This window comes from Stenella coeruleoalba (genome assembly GCF_951394435.1).
Source record: "Stenella coeruleoalba genome assembly, chromosome: 1".
Classification (NCBI taxonomy): domain Eukaryota; kingdom Metazoa; phylum Chordata; class Mammalia; order Artiodactyla; family Delphinidae; genus Stenella; species Stenella coeruleoalba.
The window spans coordinates 74,276,407-74,299,982 of NC_137169.1; the positions used below are offsets into that span (position 1 = coordinate 74,276,407).

The 23,576-nt window shown below is 42.6% G+C and overlaps 1 protein-coding gene across 1 annotated transcript in view; it reads right to left on the reverse strand.

The window, feature by feature from the left end:
* Positions 1–20,774, reverse strand: part of MCOLN2 (mucolipin TRP cation channel 2) — a 60,962-nt gene extending 40,188 nt beyond the window's left edge. Inside the window, exons 1-2 of the mRNA XM_079941404.1 lie at positions 20,655–20,774; positions 5,441–5,600 (exon numbers count right to left, since the gene is read on the reverse strand). Of these exons, the coding sequence (XP_079797530.1) occupies positions 5,441–5,600; positions 20,655–20,731 (237 nt within the window). The 5' untranslated portion in view covers positions 20,732–20,774. The remainder of the gene's footprint in view (positions 1–5,440; positions 5,601–20,654) is intronic.
* Positions 20,775–23,576: the final 2,802 nt, after the last annotated feature.

Sequence of the window (23,576 nt, forward strand, 5' to 3'; positions counted from 1 at the left end):
CAGAAGTCAGACCCTTATAAACCCTGTCCCACACACCCTTCCCCATCTACCCACTTTATCTCCTCATCTGCTTTATAAGACAATGAGAGTCCAGAAAACTTAACCCAAACCTTCACCATGCTAAGTCACCAAAACAATTTGGGACTCTGCTATCATGTGTGAAACCAGCAAGTTCAACAAGATGACCTTGACATTTGTGTTACCTGCTGTCACTCCATGGTTCAACTACCAGACCTTTCAGATGAAACAAATGTTAATTTGCACCTGCAAACTTACATAATTTTTTTAGTGATTTGTATTTTTTTAAATTTATTTCATTTATTTTTATTTTTGGCTGGGTTGGGTCTTCGTTGCTGCATGCGGGCTTTCTCTAGTTGCGGCGAGCGGGGGATACTCTTCGTTGTGGTGGGCAGCCTTCTCATTGCAATGGCTTCTCTTGTTGAGGAGCACGGGCTCTAGAGCGCAGGCTCAGTAGTTGTGGCACACGGGCTTAGTTGCTCTGCAGCATGTGGGATCTTCCCGGACCAGGGATCAAACCCTTGTCCCCTGCATTGGCAGGCAGATTCTTAACCACTGCATCACCAGGGAAGTCCCTGTATTTTTTTTATCTTTTAAATTTTGCCCGACTTTTTAAAAAGGCTAAATAATTTAAAATAGTTACCACTTTTCAGCAATTATCACACTCCAGGCACTGTACTAACTGCTTTACACGCACCATCTCCCTTACTAACACAACAATCTTATGAAAATGTTAATACTGTTAACCCCACTTTACATATGTGGAAACTGAGATTCAGTCTCATTACACTGCCCAAGACACCTAACTAGAATGAAAGCCAGGCCTAAATCCAAAGTCATTTTTATTATGTGACAGGAGTTCCATCTGCTGAAAAATCTGACTTCAGGACTCCTGTTAAAGAATTTAGGTGCCAGCTTTCCAGACCTGCAACTATTGTTTGAGAATGTACGTAGATGACACTCTTTAGCATCTGAACCTCACCAGATCACATTCCTCAAATACCAAGTCAAAGGACTGAGCCATTGCTTAACCCAGCTATTCTAAGGAAAATATCAGATAAGAAGTCCCACAACATCCAACCTGTGCTCAAAGCTAAGTAACCAAAGGCTAAAGATTCTTTCAAGCATGTGATGTCTATCAATGGTGCCTGTAGGAACTGCCAGAAAAGGAAAGGTCACGTTGCTTTCCAAAAGCTAAAAAAGTAAACCAGGGAAACAATACACACATGATTGTTCAGGGGTTTTATTAAATACTGACATACAAATGAAAAAAAAAACTGGTACACACACATGAATCAAGTTCTTCAGTCGAAGTTTACTGAGTGCTTATTCTGTGCCAAGCGGGGATACAAAGTGGACAAGGTTGACACTGCATAGTGCTGAATAACAGCTCTTACGTCCTGAGTGCCAGGCACTGTGCCTAAAATTTATAACTTTTATGTCTCACTTAATTTCCCAATACCCTCTGAAGGAGATATTACATTAGACTCCACAAGGACAGGGATTTTTCTTTTCTTTTTTCCACTACTATGGGCTCAGGAACTGGAATAGTGGCCATCACAATGTCAGAGTCAAATACCGAATCTGTCCATCCCATTTTATACACCTGCAACCTGAAGTCAGATACCTTATCCAGGTTGAAACAGAAAAGTGTGAGAGCGGGGATCCAAACCAGGTTTGTCTGACTCACCTGTTCTCTTGACCACATGGCCTACAGCCTCTCAAACTGAAATGCTGCCAACTTAACTCTAGAAGTGGGGAATATTAGAGCCACTCTTCCCACGCTCCTAGCTAAGCTAAAGAAACCCAAAAAGTGAATGGGGAGTGAATAACTCGACCAAGACAGCAGCATTCAATTTGCTGCTATTTTAAGCTACCACCTTATGTAGACTCAAAGCTCATTACCTCCATTTTGGGAATGAGAGAACATGGAGGTATAATCTCTGCTTGGAACCACCTCCATCTGGCATCAAGAACAGGAAATGTTCTCCATCGTGTTGTTCACAGAACAAGCAAAGATCCACACGTATGGCCCCAAATCAGGTCAGGGGTAGGATTTTCCAAGCAACTCTCAGCAGAGGAGAGAAACCCTGGAGGGGGAGATCATGAGGTCCCCTTCCTGCGATGGCAGAACGAAACACCCCCTACAGAGCAAGAGTGAAGAGATGATGGAGGATTGGTCAAATAATTTCATTTTTTAAAAGGGGCTGACAGGGGCTTCCCTGGTGGCGCAGTGGTTGAGAGTCCGCCTGCCGATGCAGGGGACGTGGGTTCATGCCCCGGTCTGGGAAGATCCCGCATGCCGCGGAGCGGCTGGGCGCGTGAGCCACGGCCGCTGGGCCTGCGCGTCCGGAGCCTGTGCTCCGCAGCGGGAGAGGCCTCAACAGTGAGAGGCCCGCGTACCGCAAAAAAAAAAAAAAAAAAAAAAGAAAGGAAGGAGGGAGAGAAACGGTTCCCTGGTAGACACAGGAGGAGGATTCTAGCTTAAGGAATAGCGTCCAAAAAAAAAGGGGGGGTGACAGAAAGTGCATTCTAGCCCCACTAACTAGATTTTAAGATTTGCTGAGGTTATAAGACAGAAAAATAATTACTCATTAAGTGCAGCCTGGCAAAGATTGTGAATTTAAGACCTGATTATGAAATCAATGGAGGAGAAAATATTCTGTACCAGGTAAAAACAAGACACCACTCTAATAATATACAAAGAATATGGGAGAGAAAGAGCAGATCTAGCAAAAGAATGTAGACACCTCTCTCAAGATTATAAATCACTGCAGAATGCAGGGTAGGAATGTCTAAAAAAAAAAGTTTCCTTCCCATCAACCGTGATAAAACAGAACCCATCCCATTAGACTTGAGGATGGAGTGCTAAAAGCAACAAAAAAAGAGGAGGAGGGAAAAGTGGGATTTGAAGGAAAGAAAGATATTTGAGAAATCTGTTCCAATTACATATCACCCAAGTAGCAAAACTTATTAGAAGGACCCTACAGGGGAACACAAGTTTAATCCACCACAATTTTGTTAGGGGAGGCCGGGCACAGTTACACAAAAAAGTAAATGATCGATTCCCAGAAATATTCTATTAAAAGTGAAATCAGTGATGTGGCCAGCAAGGGGTACTAGTGAACCCAGAAAAAACTACACGTTGAGTGATCAGGCAAGAGTTGCAGGGGAGGTGGACTTCAAATAGCACCTGCATGATGAGGGAGAAAAAGAATCCCTCTGGACTTGGAGAGACGACAGGGCAGGGATGAGAATCACTGGGTGGGTCCATCTGTCTGGGATGTGGCGAGAAAACAGGAGATGAAAAGCTGCTGGAAAGGCAAGTTGAAGGAGACTGTGGAAATCTGTGAATTTCAGGCCACAGAGTCAAAATTTTGTTCTGTGGAAAATAGGGCTCTACAGAAGTTTCTGAGCAGGAGAGACACAATAAAAGCATTCTAAGAAAAAATTAATCTGACGTGTATTGCATGGACTGGTGCATATGGAGATAAAAAAGGTAGGCCTAAGATGAATTCCAGAAGCAGCCTAGTTAACTGATGTGTATTCCTCGAGTGCAAACTCTGAAGATCAACATCTAGAAAGAAACAGTATTTGAATAAGAGTGCAGACTCTGGAGTCAGACTGCCAGAGCTCAGATCCCGGCTCTGCCACTTCCTGGCTGAATGGCCATAGGCAAATTACTCAGCTCTTTTTGGTTCAGTTTCCTCATCCATACAGAGCGGGTAAAAACTGAACCTACCTCATGGATTCCAGTGAGGATGGAATGAGCTAACACACATGAAGCACTTACTGTGCCTGGCACATGGAATGGCTAGGCTACATGTGAGCTGTCAGCAGTGGTAACACATTCACAGCTTACACTCCCAAGACAATGCAGAGCATATGAGGTGCTTCAGACACATTTTTAATTAACTAACAATGTAAGAGTTTGTGCTAGAGAGGAGATAGTGAATATGGCAAAACATAAAGAGATACAGTTTTGAAGGAAGACTCCATGGGATTTAGTAGTTAGCAGGACAAAAAAGGTAAGTCAAAGAGGGTGATGGTATTTTATGCCCAGGTAAGTTACAATTTTAATAACATTAATAGATCAAAAACTTGAAATGACAGCTGGTTTGGCAAGAGAAGTAATTGGGGAAAAATTAAAATTAACCAAATAGCAAAATGGGACATTATTTCTCCTTCTTCCAAACAATACTAGCAATGCACCTACTTTATAGGCAGGTTGCCAAAATTAAAACTTCAAAACCAAGAATTAAAATGAAAACAATTTTCAAAGAAAATAGGGCTTCCCTGGTGGCGCAGTGGTTGAGAGTCCGCCTGCCGCTGCAGGGGACACGGGTTCGTGCCCCGGTCCAGGAAGATCCCACGTGCTGCAGAGCGGCTGGGCCCGTGAGCCACGGAGGCCCGCGTACCGCAAAAAAAAAAAAAAAAAAAAAAAAGAAAATAGCTAAGCATATACATTTAACACTGGCCCTGCCTCTCATCTTTGTCTCGTTGGAAGTAACTTGTTTACCCTAAAACGTGATGAGCTGGTACAGCACGTCATGCAGTGACAAGACCTCTTTATGAACACAGGATAAAGATGCAACTTCAGTTACGGCAGGAGCCGCCTCTCTCATTTCTAAAACTGTAAGGAAGTGATTTTTAGAAAGGTATTTACTTTTGTGTTCCAGAAATCACATCTTTACAAACAGTTGTTACATTGATGACAGAATAATTATTTTCCCATGGAGCCTAATATCCCAAATTAGTACTGTTTTTAAAAGGCCGCATGTTTCAAATATAGTTACCTACAGAGAAGCCTCCCTAAAACTGGTTCAGTAGCACAGGCCCAAAAACTAGATGACAACTGATAATAAAGTGCTTAACAATATGAATTTAAGCAAAAGGTCCCAGTGTAGTCTTTAGACACTCCTTATAGTGCCTGGGAAAGGGGATGGGGCGTAGGTAAGGTGGGGGAGTATTTACTTAAGCACTTAGCTACTGATGAAAAGAAAACTTAGCATTCCATAAATCCAAAATCAAAACAGTCCAAAATGCAGATTTCCAAAGTATATTTATATAAGATGTATTTGAATAAAGATAAAAGATTTCAAGAACACAGATCACTTTGGACTGGGCAGCCTTCACGAGCCCTGTGCCTCATTCAGATATAGAAACCCCACACCCCCTTCAGATCTAGTATTATCTATATTTACAGAACCTGTGAGAGATGACCTCAGAGTCCCTCATTAAAACAAAGTCGGCATCTAAACTGAACTTCGACCTACCACCTGCCCTCCAGAATCAATATAATTTTACAGGTTTATGAACATGAGTGTGGCCTTTTCAGGACAAAAGTCAAGTGGCAGAACATGGGAAAACAGTTTCATCCTGGGGTAAGAAAAAGAACAAATGAACTGATAATATAATTTACCTGTGTGGTGACCATGACTATCTTCAAAATCTGCAAACCCATTTTCCACGGAATCTGTTGTCTGGCTCGGAATTTTTCACAAGGGTTCATGAAGTAAAACTTCAGGTCTTCTCTCAGACATTCTTCTGTCACCTCAGAATCAAGATGAGCCATTGCATCTCTGCCAAAGAAGATTAATTTTTAAATACACAAAAAAGCCTGTCCATCAGAAAGCTCCTGATTAATACTTTCCATTCACATGCTTTACCCATTCTTACAAGTAAAACTCTCTCCAGCCAGTGAAGTCCTTTTCACTTTAGAAATCTGAAAATGATTCAGGACCTTCTATCACCTGCCTTTACATATAGCTACCCATCTTGTTCCAAGTGGCCATTACCAAAATTATAAAAATAGGATTTTATTTGCAAGACTTGTCATTTCCTACATCCTAACAGATAGCATTCACTTGTCACTGGAGTATTAACAAAAACTAGGTGGGATACTTTTGTGATATGCTAGGTGTGAAATCACAGAAATTTAGTACAGACTAATGGAATTAAATTGTTACGGAAATAGAGAATCTCTGTTCTATAACTCTCTGTTCTATAATCCTTGAAAGAAGGATTATGTCTCTTTTTTTTTTGCATGATATATCAGTGATTATAAGATCCCAAATTATAAATATCTTTAAAGTTAAAATAGCATCTCTCTATTTATGCCCAATCATATAATTGTGTCATCCTATATATTAGCAAAATTTTGCCTTTACTATTTCAAGGACTCTGGACTAAGAAATGGGCACATGACTCAAGCTAGGCCAAAAGGAACCAATGAAATGTGGTCACAAGACTGTAATTATAACCAATGGAAGAGATGTGGTCTTTCCACCAAGTAGTCCCCAAAATGGGGCATGAAAAACAATCCACTAGGAGAATAGAAAATACTAGTACTTCCATTTTATTCTTTATCTTAAAAACAAACAAACAGAAAAACGAGCTCTGCTAATAATAGACCATATAAAATAACAGTGGTCTATAGTAGCATATAATTTATAAATAATATATACACATTGGGGATATGTGCTTAACTTTTACTGTTGAATGCATAATCAGCAAAGTTTGGGGATCACAGACTTAAAGCATAGGCTGAGTCTGGAATTCCTGGAAGTCACCTCACCGTCTCGCCTGGAAGCCAGCATAGGAGAGCTTGCCAAAGAGTGGAGCTAACACAGAAGAGCAGTTAAGATTGCCTAATGACAACGTTTGAGTTCCTGGAGCTAGCTGTGCCTGAAGCCATGATTCCAAGACTTTCAAGCTGAGCCAATAAACACTCTTTGGACCTTAAGCCTGTTTAAGTTTGATTTCTGTTTCTTGAAACAGGAAGCATCTTGATGGTAAGTTTAATGAATAAACTCTATTAAGTTTAGCCGATCATTCAAGTTACTCATTTCTTAGAAAGTTTTTATAATTGGGGGTTTTCACCTAAAATATCTTAATGACATTTTTATATTGACTTAGGACCTATGTCATTTAGCTTGACTAACAAATTTAAAAGAAGCTCAAAAAAAATAAAAATAGAGAGACTATATTAAGGCTCATTTTAAGACTTTTTAAGCCTTATACTCAGTTGTTAATGATTTTCTATTTTTTAGTTAATATTTAGACCTCCTATTTCCAGAATTAGTAGGCCAGGTTATTTTGCTGGAAAGAAGAAGGGAGGGAAGGAAGGAGGGAGGGAGGGAGGGAGAGGGAAAGGAAGGGAAGGACCCATACTGAGAAATGATGGTCACAACCCAGCCCTTTGAGCCTCTTGCCTGGGTGAGCCAGGGAATGTTACACTGTGAGCTTGCTTGGTTCAGGGGGCTCCAGACTGGAATTGCCCTCGTCTCCTAGCAAACACATGCAGACCTCTCCAGACGCTCATCCTAGGACTTGGGGAGCTCTGACAAATAACTTGTAAAACACGTTGACTAACAGGTACTAATACATACCAGGCCCACGAAGAAACCAAGTAGCATGAAGCAGTCAACTAATTTCAGAAACAGCAGAAACAGGGCCAAGCATATCAGAATCAGACGCAGATTAGAAAACAACCATGTTTACCATATTTAAAGACATATAGGTAAAAACACCTATAAGAAAACCTTGGGAAAAACAAAAAAAAATGAAAAATCAATGACCCAAAGGGGTCTCATTTCAAAAGAATAAGAAGACTTTTTAAATGTGTTTGCCCTGCAGCGGCTATAGTTACCTCCTGATTTCATCTAACCAACTTACTGAACACTTCCTGTGCTGAGCGATTTTGCTGGGTGCTCGGGCCACAAAGCTGAATAGATGCTCGGCGTCCAGTAGGAGAGACAGACTTGGGAGTGCAAATTCACAGGTTATCAAATAGCTCAGTGGCTGCTGTACTGTAAGTATACAGAGTATTATGGAAGCAGGGGTCTGCCTCTGGGGAGACAGGTTCAGAGCCAGAGGGGGAATCCCGTAACATGTCCTAATACACGGAGAGGCAGGTGCTACGGAGCACTTGATGAAGAGCATTGATCAAGGGAGGCATTTCCAAGAAGAAGGTGGCGTCTTATCTGTGCCTAAGAGCCACATCCTCCAATAGGAACCTTCAGACCCCTGAGAACACGCCTGTGGAAGCTTCGCGGGCATGTTTGAGTGATACCAAATTCAGCGTTAACCACCATTACCTCAGTGGATCTGGGTTGCTAATGTATTCATCCTGGTGATTCACAATGTCTTTTCATTTAGTAAGATAAAAAGGACATCTGAAAAGTTGTGATAGAACCCTGAGAATAAAGCATGGAAACTCCTCCCCCCAACATACCCTCGGCCTCTAGTGTGAGGAACACTGTACTGAAGAAAAGAGGAAGTTGTTTCCTGGAAAACAGTGGCGTGAAACACAGGGTAGTAGGTCAAGTGCTTGGTGAACACCTTGTGAGCCAAGCTCTGACAGAAACATTTTCCTGCCTTCCAGGAGCTCAGTCCAGTGGAAGGGAGAGATGTGAAGAGATAAAACTATAATAAAATGTGTCAAGTGATATAATTGAAGTATGCTTTGAGGGCCCTGGAACAGAGAGAAGGGAATTGATGCAGCCCAATTGCTCCAAGAGGCTTCAAGTAATTCTTCCAGCTGCTGGTTTCCTCAACTAACATGGCCACTCCATGATCAGGAAATGATAACTGCTCTTAATATTACCCTAAGAAACTTGATTAGGAAGGTAAGTCTCGACCAAGAAAAAAAAGGCAAAGTAGCAGATAACGCACATGGGGATCACTCACTGTATTAAATTATTTACATTAATTATTTAAAAACCTCCCAAAGTTTTTCACTTAGGTGTTTAGAGAACAGCTGCAGTACTCACACCACTGTGGAGAATAAAAAGAAAAATGAAAAAGCTAGCATGAAAACCTTTCCCCTCAAGCATGCAGGAGCCAATAGCTGAAATATAGGATGGTACTAGTCACATGTGATCAACTGATGATACAACGATAAAAATACAGAAAAAATATTAATGATATTTTGGTTCAAAAATTCTGGTATCTCAAGGAAAATGCAAATGTGTAAGCTTTCTAAACTCTACATTTCTGAAGGCACTTTACTGCCCCACTCTTCTCAATTTGTGGGTTTTCCCTAGTTCCCCAGTAGATGAAGGGTATTAAACATGGGCATGCACAGGTGCACACACAACCACACATCTTATCACTATATCAAAAATACAACAGTGCCGAAAAAAAAAAAGTGCCAAGTGAAAAGAGGGAACACTGAAAAACAAAAGAGAGACAGGACAATATCATAAGACTAAAACATTAAAACATTCCTGCATTTGACACATACTTATCCAACACCCTCTAGGGCTGAGCACCAGGCTGGATGTTTGGTACAGGAGGCTTGAAAGCTGCAATCACAACTTGGTAAGCAAGAATTAGATCAGCAGGAGGAATATTGCAACTTCCATCAAAAACGATGAAAATCACCAACAGGTTTAGAAAAGGACAGAGAGTTGCTAAGTGGTGGGAACACAACCAGGAGAAGTGACTACACCATAAAAACAGTTAAGGAACAGAAATCCATGAAGATCTAAGTTACACTGTTCCATCAATTGCAGGGCAGTCATGCAACTGAAACTGCAGGAAATAAATAAGAGCAATCACGACTCTCATGGATTATTTTTGTTTCACGAAACCACAGGAAACATAGATTTGTATCAGCTTGATAAATGGCACAAATACCCAAATATCAAAGGAAAAGAAACACAGTATTTGTAAGAGTAAAAACAAGATCTGGAATAGAATGGAAAGTCATCCACACAGTGGGCTAAATAAAAGCTAGAGAAGCTGGACTTAGGAAGGAAGCCTGACACTGGTACTGTGGGGAGAAGTCAGGAAGGAAGCCCATCAGAGCTACCATCAGTTATTAAGAAAATCTACTCTTACATAATCAGGACTGTGTGATGTCAGCTAATTTTAAGCCTATCATATGACCAAAGGGCAACTCCAGCTTTATCAAGTCAATGACCAAAAGAGTCTATGGAAGCTTGAAGTTTTGAAAAAAGCAAAACTGAACAAATTACTGAAAATTCTTAACCTCAAGGAACTTGTGAAGGTTTTTGACCTTTGCCTCAGAAAAATGCACACATCAGTTTCAGTGATGGTACCTTGTTCCCATTAGCACGATCTACTTAGCAAATAAGCTAACCAACTCAGACTGCTACTGATTTTCAGCTTGTATGACCCTTACCCTACTCAAAAAGAGGGATGAAAGTTTGTTTTCTACTGCAGTGGCCTCCAAAGTGGGGTGCGTGCACACAAGTCGGGTATGCAAGACCATCCAATGGGATGTGAGAAGACAGGGCTAGGGCTTCTAATTCTATTAACCAAGCAAAGGTAAGTTAAGATTTACAAGCTTCAATGTATGAATTATACACCTAACATACCCTCATGTGGTCAGAAAGCCAGATGCCTGTATTTCAATTAGGTGCACAAGACAATCTGGGGGAAGAGTGCAAGTTCCCGAAGTATGGTGCCCTCATTGCTTTTCAGCAGATTCCCATCACTTAGGGTTTACATAGGCCCATTTAAGCATTTATTAGAGTATATTATCCACTTTAGCTAACCCTCACAAAATGGACATAAAGATTCTTGCAAATCATTAGACTCCTTGTAGAACTAACATAAGCCTAAATTAACATCAAGAAAATGGGAGAGCTAACACTACCCTAATACAACCTTTGTTGGCCATGAGTTAAAAAGAGATGAAAAGCAAATCTGATCCGAAAAGAAAAAAACCCAGATTTATCAAGAAAGTACTTATAGTATTGACTAAATCTACTACTGTTGAACCTTGCCCTAAGTGTATATATTGCACCTAAGATATTAGGTAATGATACTGTGAAGTCATAATGATATTATGAAGTCACTGCATTTAGCATTTTTTTCTTAACATCCTCATCTATCTCAGCCCTTAAAATGTTCATTTTACCTGTTCTATTGTATATATGGTTTTACATACAGTATACAAATAAACATCCATTCAGAGAGAGTAGATGTTCTTTTAACTGGTGGGGATAAGTTATCAAAAATATTTGGGACTAATTCTCTAGTGTTTCAGAACTGCAGCCACACCTGAGATGTGGTTTCTCTTTTGTTATCCCAGCTGATATTATAAACTCCTTAGCTAGAGAGAAATTGGTGTCTGTTTCCCCAGCTCCAACAAATAAATGGAAAATAATCTTGATAGGCAACCCTTCTCCTATCAGGCCTGTATAGGTATCATGTACTGATGTAGTAGCACTAGAAGTAGAATGTTTTTTCTAATCCACAACTAGCACTTCCTAGTCACAGAGGATGGGGCAGGGGAAGCAGGGTGAACCAGTTCCCACATCTGTTCTTCTTCCTGCATCCTCATCACAGTGAACAGTACCACCAGGCTGCCTTCTCGGAACTGACATCTGTGTAGCTCTGCATGACCTGGTCCCACTGTCATTTCCCCCCCAAACTTAAGTGTGTACTTCATTTTAAATGGACTATAATGAACCCCTCTTCTGATTTCTGCCCCTTAGGGGCAACCACTTTTATCTGCTTTGTTGATGTTGTTATTTAACATTTCTAAATAATACCATTTCACTATTTTTTCCTCTTTAGTATATTATCAATTTATATCCTCCTATGGAAAATAGGGATGTAGCTCTTATAGCTGCCCTCCCCAGCCAACACACACATTTCACCTCCCCACTCATTGTCCCAACAAAGTTTTAATAAAATTTTGATAATAAATAATCAGATAAATTAACATTCAGAACTTATGAAGTGAACATGCAAATACTCTTCAGAGTTGAGCTATTAGTACAACTATGATTTTATTTTTATTTATATATATATATATTTTTTTAATAAATTTATTTCATTTATTTATTTTTGGCTGCATTGGGTCTTCGTTGCTGTGCACGGGCCTCTCACTACGATGGCCTCCCTTGTTGCGGAGCATGGGCTCTAGGCGCACAGGCTTCAGCAGTCGTGGCACACGGGCTCAGTAGTTGTGGCTCACGGTCTCTAGAGCACAGGCTCAGTAGTTGTGGCGCACGGGCTTAGTTGCTCTGCGGCATGTGGGATCTTCCCAGACCAGGGCTCGAACCCGTGTCTCCTGCATTGGCAGGCGGATTCTTAACCACTGTGCCATCAGGGAAGCCCCCAGTACACTACGATTTTATATTCTCTCTTACAAAAATTTTTTTCTGGAGTTAATTGCCTTTTTCTCCATTTGCTTGGTTTTCCATATACCAACCAGGACTTTATCATGAAACTCCAGCTGAATCTGCCAGCTCCTTTCAGTACAGTCAACCAAGCTGGGCATCCTGTCAACTCCCTTCTCCCAGGGACATCATTCCTGGAGCCCTCAGCCTCCTGTTCCAACTACATGGGTTGCTTTCTAATCCTTATTCAAGGCCATCAGTTTGGGAATTCCCTTCACCTCCTTCCTAAATTGGATTCTGCATTCTCCTATCAGGCCCATATAGGTATCATGTATTGATGTAGAAGCCCTAGAAGTAGAAGCATTTCCTGGATCCCATTTCCACCTCTTTCTTTACTCCCTCATTTTTGTGGAGAGTATCCTTCAATCCCTTCCTGTGAGAGGAAGTCTGGAAGGTAAATTTTGAGACCTCCCATGACAGACACTGCTAGCTGCCACCCAGTGTCTATTCATTCCTCCCTTCTTTCTGATTTTGTCTAAGGCAGGAACGTACTTTTTTTTTTTTTTTTTTTGCTGTACGCGGGCATCTCACTGTTGTGGCCTCTCCCGTTGCGGAGCACTGGCTCCGGACGCGCAGGCTCAGTGGCCATGGCTCACGGGCCTAGCCGCTCCGCGGCATGTGGGATCTTCCCGGACCGGGGCACGAACCCGTGTCCCCTGCATCAGCAGGCGGACTCTCAACCACTGCGCCACCAAGGAAGCCCCAGGAACGTATTTATACCCAGGACAGAATAACTCAAAGTATTAGAGCTAGACAAGAACTCAGATCATTGTTTTCACACCTGATTGCACACCAAGTCACCGGGGGCGCCTCAAAAAAGTACTGATGCCCTGCTTCTCCCCTCAGAGATTCTGGCCTGACTGGTATGGGCACAGCCTGGGCATGGGGGTATTTAAAAAGCTCCCCAGGTGATTCTAACGTGCATCCAGTTTGAAATCCTTACCTTAGACATTACTTGTTCCTATCTCCTCATTTTACAAACGAGGCAACTAAGGTGCCCTGAGGTTGTGACTTGCCCCCAACCATAAGGATCCAATTTAGAATAAGAATTGGATCCAAGAATCCAATAAGAATCCTTGTCCAGTGTTCCTTCTGATCCCTGAATTAATATTTCTTAAAGGGCCTTGGCCTGTAAGATGGTCACGAATGAAGGAAAAAAAATGTTACATTCAAATAAACAAATGTTTCCAACATAATTTCTCTTATTTAAAACAGTGTGATACTTTGGCAGACCACAGCATCCTAGTCCGTAAATTCAGGAGACTTCTAAATGTTACTGAAAGGAAAAGGAAAAAGCAAGTAAAGCCATGATGGAATGAATCCAGCATTTAACTTCCTCGAGGTACTTTTGTTCTTCAGATTCTCCACAGCAAACACTGGGCTTCCGTTCTAAACCCGCTCAGAGGGAACCATCGCCGGCTGCAGATTCCAGCAGCCATTTCTCAGGTCTCAGCTTGGTGGCTTCGTAGCACTTGATCCAGCTACCCACCACGTCCCTGGAACAACCTCATCTCTCCACTTCTAGGATATCCCACTCACCTAGTTTGCTTCCTGCCTCACTGGGCTTCTCTGGCTCTCCTTTACTCGCTCCTCTTCCATCTGACTTCCAGATGCCAGAGTGCCTCAGGACTGTCCAGGGCACTTCTATCCTCTATCCTCCCTTCTAGAAGAGTTCATGGAGTCCTGTGGCTTTAAATACTATCCACAGGATGTGGACTTTCACATTTGCACCTCTGGCAAATCTCTCTCTTGAACAGACTCCCTTATCCGACCTCTTCTTTGAAACTCCACCCACATGACTAATAGGTTTCTCATACCAACCCTCCACCCTCTTCTCTGCACATCTGCTCAACGCCTGATCACACACTCTTATCTACATGTTTCAGCTGCAATCCCTCATTCTGTCAATGGTCCTCCACATTGGCTGCATAGTCGTCATCCGGGAATTTTTTAAAGGTTTCAGTGTCTGGCTTCCAACCCTAGACATTCTGATTTAATTGATGCCTAGGTATAAGCTGGGCATTGAGATTTTTTTTCCGTTGCGGAGCACAGGCTCCGGACGCGCAGGCTCAGCGGCCATGGCTCACCGGCCATGGCTCACCGGCCCAGCCGCTCCACGGCATGTGGGATCCTCCCGGACTGGGGCACGAACCCATGTCGCCTGCATCGGCAGGCAGACTCCCAACCACTGCGCCACCAGGGAAGCCCTGAGCATTGAGATTTTGATAAGTTTTCCAGGTGATTCTAATGTGCAGCAAAGTACAGGAACTTTTGCTCCAGAGTCATGCTTTGATTTCCCCTTTTCCTCAACCCTCACACCCACTCAATCAAGTCTTCCTCCAAAACACAACATGGAGTGGTCCCCTTCTCTCTACATCTGCAGCCTTCTTGGTCCCAGCAGCAGCATCAACTCTCACCAGACAACTGCAACAGTTTCCCAATTCTCCACATAGTAGCCGGAGGGGTAATTCTAAAAGTGTTAAGACAGACATCACTTCCCTACCCCGTATGGCCTCCCCCTGCTCTTAGACTAAAATCCAATCCTCTTACCATGGCCTGAAAGTTTCCTGCCCACTCCTTCCCATGCCCTCTCTTCCCCCTCCTCACTACCCCACTACACCTCCTTCCTGGCTCTGAGCATGTGCACTTGCTGTTTCATCTACCCCACTGCTACTCCCCCAGCTCTGCATGTATGGATCCTTCCCACCATCACGTCTCAGCTCAAGTGGCACCTCTTTAGAGCAGGTTCCTTGATCACTCTATTAAAAGAGGCCTTTCCCACAGCCTCTCTCATCAATTTCCTTCATAACTGAGACTGCAATCTTTGCCGGTCTTCCGTACAAGGGAACTCCATGAAGGCCTGGTCTCACTTATGACTATATCCCCAGCATAAAGCAGACTACCTAACACATAATAGGTGTTCAGTGAATAATTTTTTGGAAAAAAGAAATGAGTCCGTGAAAAAGATGACGACCCTAACTATGTGAACTTTTCCTTAGCAGGTACCCATTGAGATCAAATTATAATAATAAAACAACAAATATAATAAAAACAACAAAACAATAGAAAATCTAAAATAATTGACATGAAAAATTATGTTAAAAATATACTGAAAAGTCTTGCTTAGCCAAGATACATTAGAGGGTTTTAGGTAATTTAGTTGCTTGGTTTGCTGATAAAAACCCTATTTTGTTTCAATTAATATTCCTGAAATCTTTCCAAAGAATGAATTATTCAATGAATTGTTATGAAAACTTGCAATCCACTGGGGAGAGAGAAAGTTAGAGTCCTCCTTGAAAACAAATGCAAAAATAAAACTTAGACACATTTAAAAAATAAAATTGATAGATGCATAGGATTTAGAATTTTTAAAAATATAATTTAACATGCCTTTCTAAGCATGAGAAAATTCAGAAGCCAATGAAAATAACTGACAGATCTTAACAAAAATTAAGACTTCAAAAAGTTAAAAGACAGACTGGGAAAAAATGTCTACAATATATTTAAGCAGGCAAAAGTTTACTATCCATTACCTGTAGAGAGTTCCAAATTATTAATAAGAGAAAGTCAACTGAATATTTATCCTGTTATATATAAAGGACCCAAACAGGCCAATGAACGTTTAACAACAAATTTACTAACAGTCAGAATGGTGAAAATCTACCTATCTTAAATTTTATTTATCAATAACGCAAAAAAAAAAAAAAACACCTCTATTGAAGGGAAATGTAAATTTTTGAAGGGCACTTGGCAGTAGAAGAGAATGAGATCAGAAGAGTATCTGTGATCTAGGAATCAAACGTCTATAGATTTATCTTACAAGTGTTTAAATAACCAGTCAAAAGGATGGTTACAACAATGTTCATTGCAAACCTATTTGTAACTCTGTGTTGACTCAAACATGTCTATGATATATTGTTAAATTTTTTCAAAGTTACAAAATAAACACCTTGAGATCTCATTTTTCCAAAAATGTGGACATTGATTTCTATATGTAGATATTTTAAAAGTCTAGAAGTACATAATCCAGAAAAAAAATTTTTGGTAATCTCTGTGAAGTAGTATCATAGGTAATCTTAATTTTCTTCTTCAAGTTTTCCATATTTTCTTGATTTTGGATGATTAACATGAATTCTTGAGTTATCATTATGAGTTAAAATAAGCTATTTCACAGAGTCTAATAATACATATCAGGTAATCAAATATTTCCTTGTCCTTAGTTTGTGTGTGGTGGATGGGAAGTGGAGAGTCAGGGGAAGTAAATTCAGAGACTAAAATTCGGTGTTTCTACAGCAATGATCATGTAGGGTGAACGTCCCAGGGCAATCTGGCGGATGGAAGATTTTAGCCCAATCCCAAACTCCCACATGGGTTTTTTCTTTGTTTTTTCTTTTCACTCCAGTTCCTACAATGAACTGATTTTCTCATGGTTTGCTAATCTCATGAGAGAGAGAAAAATGTTCAGATAGCTCAGGCTCTGGGTAGTTGGGCCCCAGTTAAAGGAAGTTAAAGAGAAGAAAAAAAAAGGTCAAAGAAAGAAACCTTAGTTACCTTCTCAGCACAGCTCTCAGAACATAAATGACATGGTCATTCTAACTCTGAGAAATACCCAGAAAAAAGACTGTAGGGGCTGTTCATTTTCCTGTGGAGCCACCCTTAAAAGATGAGCATGCTACAACTTTCAGGAATTTCCCTAAAGACAACTGTGCCACCAAGTTCCTATAAAATCATCTCTCATCAGCACTTTGCTGCCTCAGGCCAGCAGGAAAGCAGAACTAGGACTTGACCTCTTCAAAGTGCTCGTTCTGAACAAGCCATACCTCCTATGAAAACATATCCTGAAGCATCAGCTCCCTGAATCAGAGAGGAAAGTAAAGCAAAACTCCATTTCTAAGCAATACAGGATTCCAAATGCAGTTAAATCTGGAGAAGATGACTGGAATTACGGCATGCCTTACATTTTGCTTTCTCTAACACTTTCAGTAAGTGCTCAATTTCAATAAGTGCTCAATTTTTCAATAATACTGACGACTCTCCCTAAGGAAAAGTAAAATTAAAAGAAGGTATAAAGCCTGTGGACCAAGGGCCAAATGTAGCCAGTAGACTGCTTTTGTAAACAAGGTTTATTGGAACATTAAAAAAGTTATAAAATGATAACTAAAGTTATAATTAATCATTTTTCCTCAAACCATTGGATGAGTTTAACTTATCTTTGGACAAGCCCACCTCATTGCCAGTTGGGGAACCCCTAGATGCACACTATCTCTAGCAATTCCCTCTAGTTGCTATAGGTGACAGGATTTTTTTAAAGCTCACCCCTTAAATTGTGGGTCTTCTGGAATTGTACCAAGGACAATTTTCCAGAATCTTTAGCCTCACTAGTCACCAATTCTTGCCTGACAGGATTTTTTAAGCTGAAACCACTAGATGTATTCAAGGGAAGATAACAAAATACAACCTTCAAAGGAGAAAAAAGGAAGCGGTCCCCCCAACTGAGGGGAAAGAAATATCTATGGGCAACATACCCCGAAAGCTCTCTCCTCACACCAGGGAAGAGAAAATGGGGTCCAAGCTCAAAACAGAGTAGAAAGCTCAGCTAGGGTTAGGCTGAGGAAAGTGGGAAGGAAAAACCCCAGAAGATTGCCAAAGCAAACAAATATGTAAACAGACCAAAACATGGCTTTACGCATTTGATACTGAAAAGAATATTGCAGTTTGATAAAGAAAATGAGGTCTGGAAATAAGATTACTTTTCTCTATGAAGCCCAGAACACATGATGTAAGAGCTCACTGAAGGGTGATCTCATTCTTGGGAACTGACAGGTGGGGCTTGGACTCCAGGCCTCAGCTAGAGAGAACAGCTCAGCCTCAGAGAAGACTCCACATTTAATTTTCATAGCCAAAAAGGCTTTCTTTGGCCACAATTTTGGCCACTTTAAAAACTGTAGCCACAGGAAGACACCTGTTTTTTCATTAAGTTTCAAAAATTGTCTTAGTCTGGGTTTCACTTCACTGAGACCTAGCCAAAGTGATTAGCTGCCATATACAATCATCCCTGACTTTCAGTTCTGTATTCGCTGCCATTCTGTATAAAATTTGTCTCCCTACTCTTCCTACTTGCTTCATTAAGACATGTTATATGCACTAGTTTATTGTTAAAAACAACACATTTTATATGCTCCTCCTTGGGAGAAAAGAACATGGCCCCCTCAAACACTTCATCAGGATTTACCCGTTTTTATGTGCAGGAGACTACATACAATTGGCACTATTACGATGGCCTGTGCATGGAAATGGTCAGGAGACGTGTGGGAAATGTGCCTGTTTTTAAAGGATCCAAGCCACAGAACCTGCTTTACAGAAGGTTTGCTAAAGAAGAAGGGAGAGTTCACAGTAATGGGAGTTTAACTCACCTTAGAGTATTTAGAGGAAGATGAGCTAAAATCTTGAGAATGTTGACTCAACAGGAAGAAGCTACCAGATTCCCCCAAACTTGTGCTGTGTGGTTAGTGCATCACAGAGATGGTGAGCGGGTCCTGAAGTGTGAAGTCCACATCCCACGTCTGGGACACAGAGATGGTGAGCGGGTCCTGAAGTGTGAAGTCCACATCCCACATCTGGGAGAACCATATAGTTGATTCCCTCAACATTACGTATCAGAATTTGCATCCTAACATCCATAGGCAACCTCTCCTACCTCTTTCTTATGGACTTATTCCCTTCGCAGTGTGTGACGAAACAAAATCCTGTCTCCCACCGGTACTGTACAACCAGACATATGTATATTTAAAATTAGAATCCGTTCAAAACCTACTTATGTGCACACCCAATGGTAGCTTCTGAAGATACTCACTGGACATGATAAAACCATTTAAGTCCTGAGGAAATGTGCTAAGAAAAAACCTAAATTCAAGTTAAAAAAAAAAAAAAGTTTACACACACCATACCTACCATAAGCACAAGCCTGTTTATCAGTCCAAGCAAAAGATAGTAAATAAACCCAGGGTCAATTTGCTCCCTACCTTTTAGGACAGTGATTTTAGGGCTACGGTAGATGGAAACAGTGTATAACTTCTACCCCTCTGCTCTATTAAAAATAAACACTTAGCATTAAGAGAGATGCTTTATAAATTACACGACACCCAGTCATTTTGAGGTGACATTCACAGGTATCCAGTTGTCCAAAAAAGCTGCACCAAAGTTTTGTCTTCTAATTCAAAATTGGTCTGTCAAAAGTCTAAAAAACATATACCACAAAAAACATATAAGTATTCGTTAAATACTTATCTGGACAGTGATCAGAGATCAAATAAATCCTCCTCTTGAATTCTGGCTTTCCTTGCTAGCGTTAAGTTCATTTGTATTTAATATCGAGAGAGCTATGCAGGAAAGTCTCCACGCTATTTTAAGAAAGTTTAACCACCCACCACTGTATTTGTTTTGCGAGCTTTAAGAGGGGAGCGAAGGCCTGTTTGTACGCGCTACCCGCCCCCGGCTCAGCTGCACGGCTGGGTGGTTGGAGCTTTGACCAAGAAGTTGGGGCCCACGGGCAGCGCCACCGGGCTGAACTGTACGCCTTTTCATAAAGGCAGAGGAATTGGGGTTAAACACGCTATCACCCTCCCACCTGAGGAAAAGGCCTCTTTGTTCCGGAAGGCAAAGCCCAGCCTGATTTAACTAACTCCAAGCAGTTACTATAAGCAAGGCAGCAAGAAAGCTCTAGTCTAGAACAGGAAAGCCATCCACTTGATGAGGGTTTCTCCAGAGTCCAATACCCAGAAAGACACGGCTCAGGCGCCTCATCTGACAGTTAACCTGAAATCACCTGGTCTTTCCTCTGCTTCCTGGCCTGGGGGAAAGGACGGGGCTGCCGGGCCAGGCCTGCGCCTTCAAAACTTTCCACGGCTCTCGGGATTCGGAGCAGGAGAAACCGTTCACTGCACGCGTTTCAGCCTTGCCGGGAACGCCTCCCCTGAAGTCGGATCCCTCCTACGCGGGCCCCCCTCCTCTTAGCGCCTCTCTCTTACCCTTCCTACCAGCCGCCCGGGGCGCGCAGACCCCGGCCCTCTGGCAGGCGCGGCGAGTCGCGGGGGCGGCTGGCCCCCCTCGGGCGGCGGCGGCGGCGGGCTGCCGGGCGGGTCGTTGCGCGCCGGCAAGGAAGGGGCTCGTGGCCGGGCGTTCCCGCCCCGCCCCGAGTCCCCACCTCCCCGCAGTCGCCTCCCGCCCGGGCTGAGGAGCCTGAGGAGAACGTCTCAACTTGGTGCCCTGGGGCACTTTTTCCTCGAGTCAGCGAGCTGGCCTCTGTGAGCCCCGGGAGGCAGGTGGAAGGCGGCGGGCGGTGGGAGATAGAGCAGAGATGCGCGCGTCAGGAGACCCGTGGAGGAAAGCAGCCCGGGAAGGGGGTGGCGGTGGGCGCCAGAGGAACGGCCGTGGGATGGAGGGGGGCCCCACGGCGATCGCCCCTGGGGTACTGACCTGCACTGAGGCCCCCGGGACGGACCTGAGGCTCTGCTCCACACCTGCAGGTCCAGCGCCTCCACGCCACGAGCCATGGTGCTGCCCGGAGCGACGGGGGAAGGAGGCCTCCTGGGTGGCGGCCGGGCTGTAGGGCCGGGTAGAAGCGCCTTCAAAAGGGGCCCACGCGGTGGAACACTGGGCTGCCGGTGCGCCCTCCACACCGCCCCCGGGCGGCCGGGCTGTGCACTGCCTGCCCTGCAGGGCTCCTGACTCTACATTCTTTCCTTGATTTCGGCACTCTTTTCTTGTTTCCTACATCCATTCCTTTGCCCATTTTAAAAGTCATTTGTATTTTGATGCGTTCAAGACACAGGCCATATTCACTGAATGCCAAGCCTAGGGCTGAGTACTGTGGGCACCGAGATAAGAAAGACCAGATCCTTTCCCTCCAGGACTTCACGTTAAATGAAAAGTTCATTCATTTTGACGTGTTTTTATTCTGAAGTGCACGATCACAAAACTCTGTGACAAGGGTCATGCTTCGGAGATGTTAAAACTGCTACGGGCGCACAAGGGAAAGAGAAACGAATCGCTGTCAGCTCGCGCGGGGAAGCTGGCCTCCTGAGCGGGGAGTGAGTGTCCACGTGGCCGGGGCGGGCACAGAGGGACGGCGCAGACCTGCAAGACCCGAGCCTTGGGACTCGGTAAGCCCACGTGCTGGTCTGCAGCCACTGCTGCTCTTCCCTCCCGGAACTTCAAAGGAAGACGCCTGTCGGAAACGGGACATGAATCTTAGAGATGAGGGTCGCGGTCACTTACCCAAATGCCACTTTCAGCTGTGGGTGATGTTGACTTGGAAGGTCCGACGAGCCAATAGCCTCTTTTCCAGGGAGGCCTATTCCTATTGGTGGCAGCAGCAGCAGCAAAGTCCGCGAGTTCCAGGCTGTTTCAATCAGCAAATGTTTAAAAGGTCTCTGGGTTTAACAAGGCAAAGAATATTCTGCCAGGTAATTATTTTAATATGCATCTCCAGGTAGGAGCAGTTGGAAATACGTAAGGTATATAAAAGCATACATAACTGACACCCCTGTCCACTGAAAGACAAACACACGACTCAAAAGTTGTGAGTTAAGTTTTATTCAAGGACCTTACTGAGGACTATTAGCTCTACAAACAGTCCATCAGATAGCTCCGAGTAGCTGATGAGAGGAGGTAAGGGAGGAGCCAGGATATGCCTGAATTTTTTTGCTGTGGGAAAAAACAAAACAAAACAAAAACATGTCCTGGAACATCCAAAGATTACTGCTAATCACAAAGAACAGACATCTCAAGTTAATGATTTTAGTGCTTTTCTATGTATGAAAAGAATCTGGGGTCACTGAAATTTTCCCTTAGATATGCATCTTAACTATCTAGGTGTATACAAAGCCCAGAATGCTCCCTAGTTTTCTCCATCCTGAATTCCCCTCAGGGGCCACTGCCCATGGGCGACTGTAGTGGCTAATGGCTTGATCCTTGTAAAACTGAAATGGCAGGCAACATTTTTTTCTTTTCTTTTTTTAAGATTTTTTTTTAAATTAATTTATTTATTTTGGCTGTGCTGGGTCTTCGTTGCCACATGCAGGATCTTTTTAGTTGCGGCATGTGGACTTCTTAGTTGCATGCATGCGGGATCTAGTTCCCTGACCAACAATCAAACCCTGGCCCCCTGCATTGGAAGCGCGGAGCCTTACCCACTGGACCACCTGGGAAGTCCCAACATATTTTTTCTTTATGCCCCCTTTTGAAAGTCACTTCCAGTAGGCTATTAGGCAAATGCCTTATTTTAGAGTCCGTTTCATCAGAGACGCCCGCTGGGTACAGACAGGCTTGGAAGTTCCCGTTTGTGTAGTCACAGTCCCTGCAGGTGGGTGCCACGGTGGCATGACTCCTTTTTAGAAGAAAAGGAGAGGAAATGTTACAGCACTGTTCTTGTGGGAAGGATGTGGACTCTGGTGTAAAGAGGCAAACTGTGACTTCATTGGAGAGTGTTGGAGGAAGTATAAGAAATATTATATTTATACATATAGCATATATAGATACTATATATATTATATATAGTATCTATATATACAATTTTTATGCTAAAGAATTTTTAAGCCTTTTTAATTCAAAGAAAAGCCACTATAAAGGGACAACCCTTAACTTCAAAATACTAGGACTCCACTAGGGACCACAGTCCCTTTAGAAGGGGATTGTAAACTGGGATAACATCTTTTTGTATCAGCAAACTTCTTGTTATAAGTGTTTTTTAAAGGCGGGGCAATTCTACTGAATAACTTACCAGTGGGTAGTTAAAAGGAAAATCCATTGTCAACGTTGCATTTATTAAGAACATCTACCATGTACAAGGGCCCTGTGCTTCAAAGGGGCCAGAAGAAACCCTGAGCCCCACTAGGTACCAAGGTTGATTTATACGTTATCTCACTGAATGCTCAGCATTCTGTGTACTGTCATCTCCCTATCAAAATGAGGACATGGGTTCAGAGAGGTTTAAGTTACTTCCCTGAGGTCACCCATAGAATATGTAGTAGGTCCTAGATTTGTATTCAATCTTTCAGTCTCCTAAACCTTTATTCTCACCACACCACTACACTGCTAAGACATGACTAACCACTGCTACACTTCAGTAGCTCTCCTAATTTGGACCAGTTTCTGTAAACAGTTTCACGTCTGTAATAACCTACAACTAGTTTCGCAAAGTAGAGAAGAGATACATGTACATAAATAACTGTAATTGGTGATGCATATATTATTGATAGACATAAAAGTATCATTTAAAAAATAAACCGTAGGTAAGTTCTTGTAAAACACTATAGAGGGAGAAATAGTTGTAAAAGGCAGCTCCAAGTATCTCAGATTTGAATGTGCACATGAAATGCCAGGGGATGGTATTGAAAC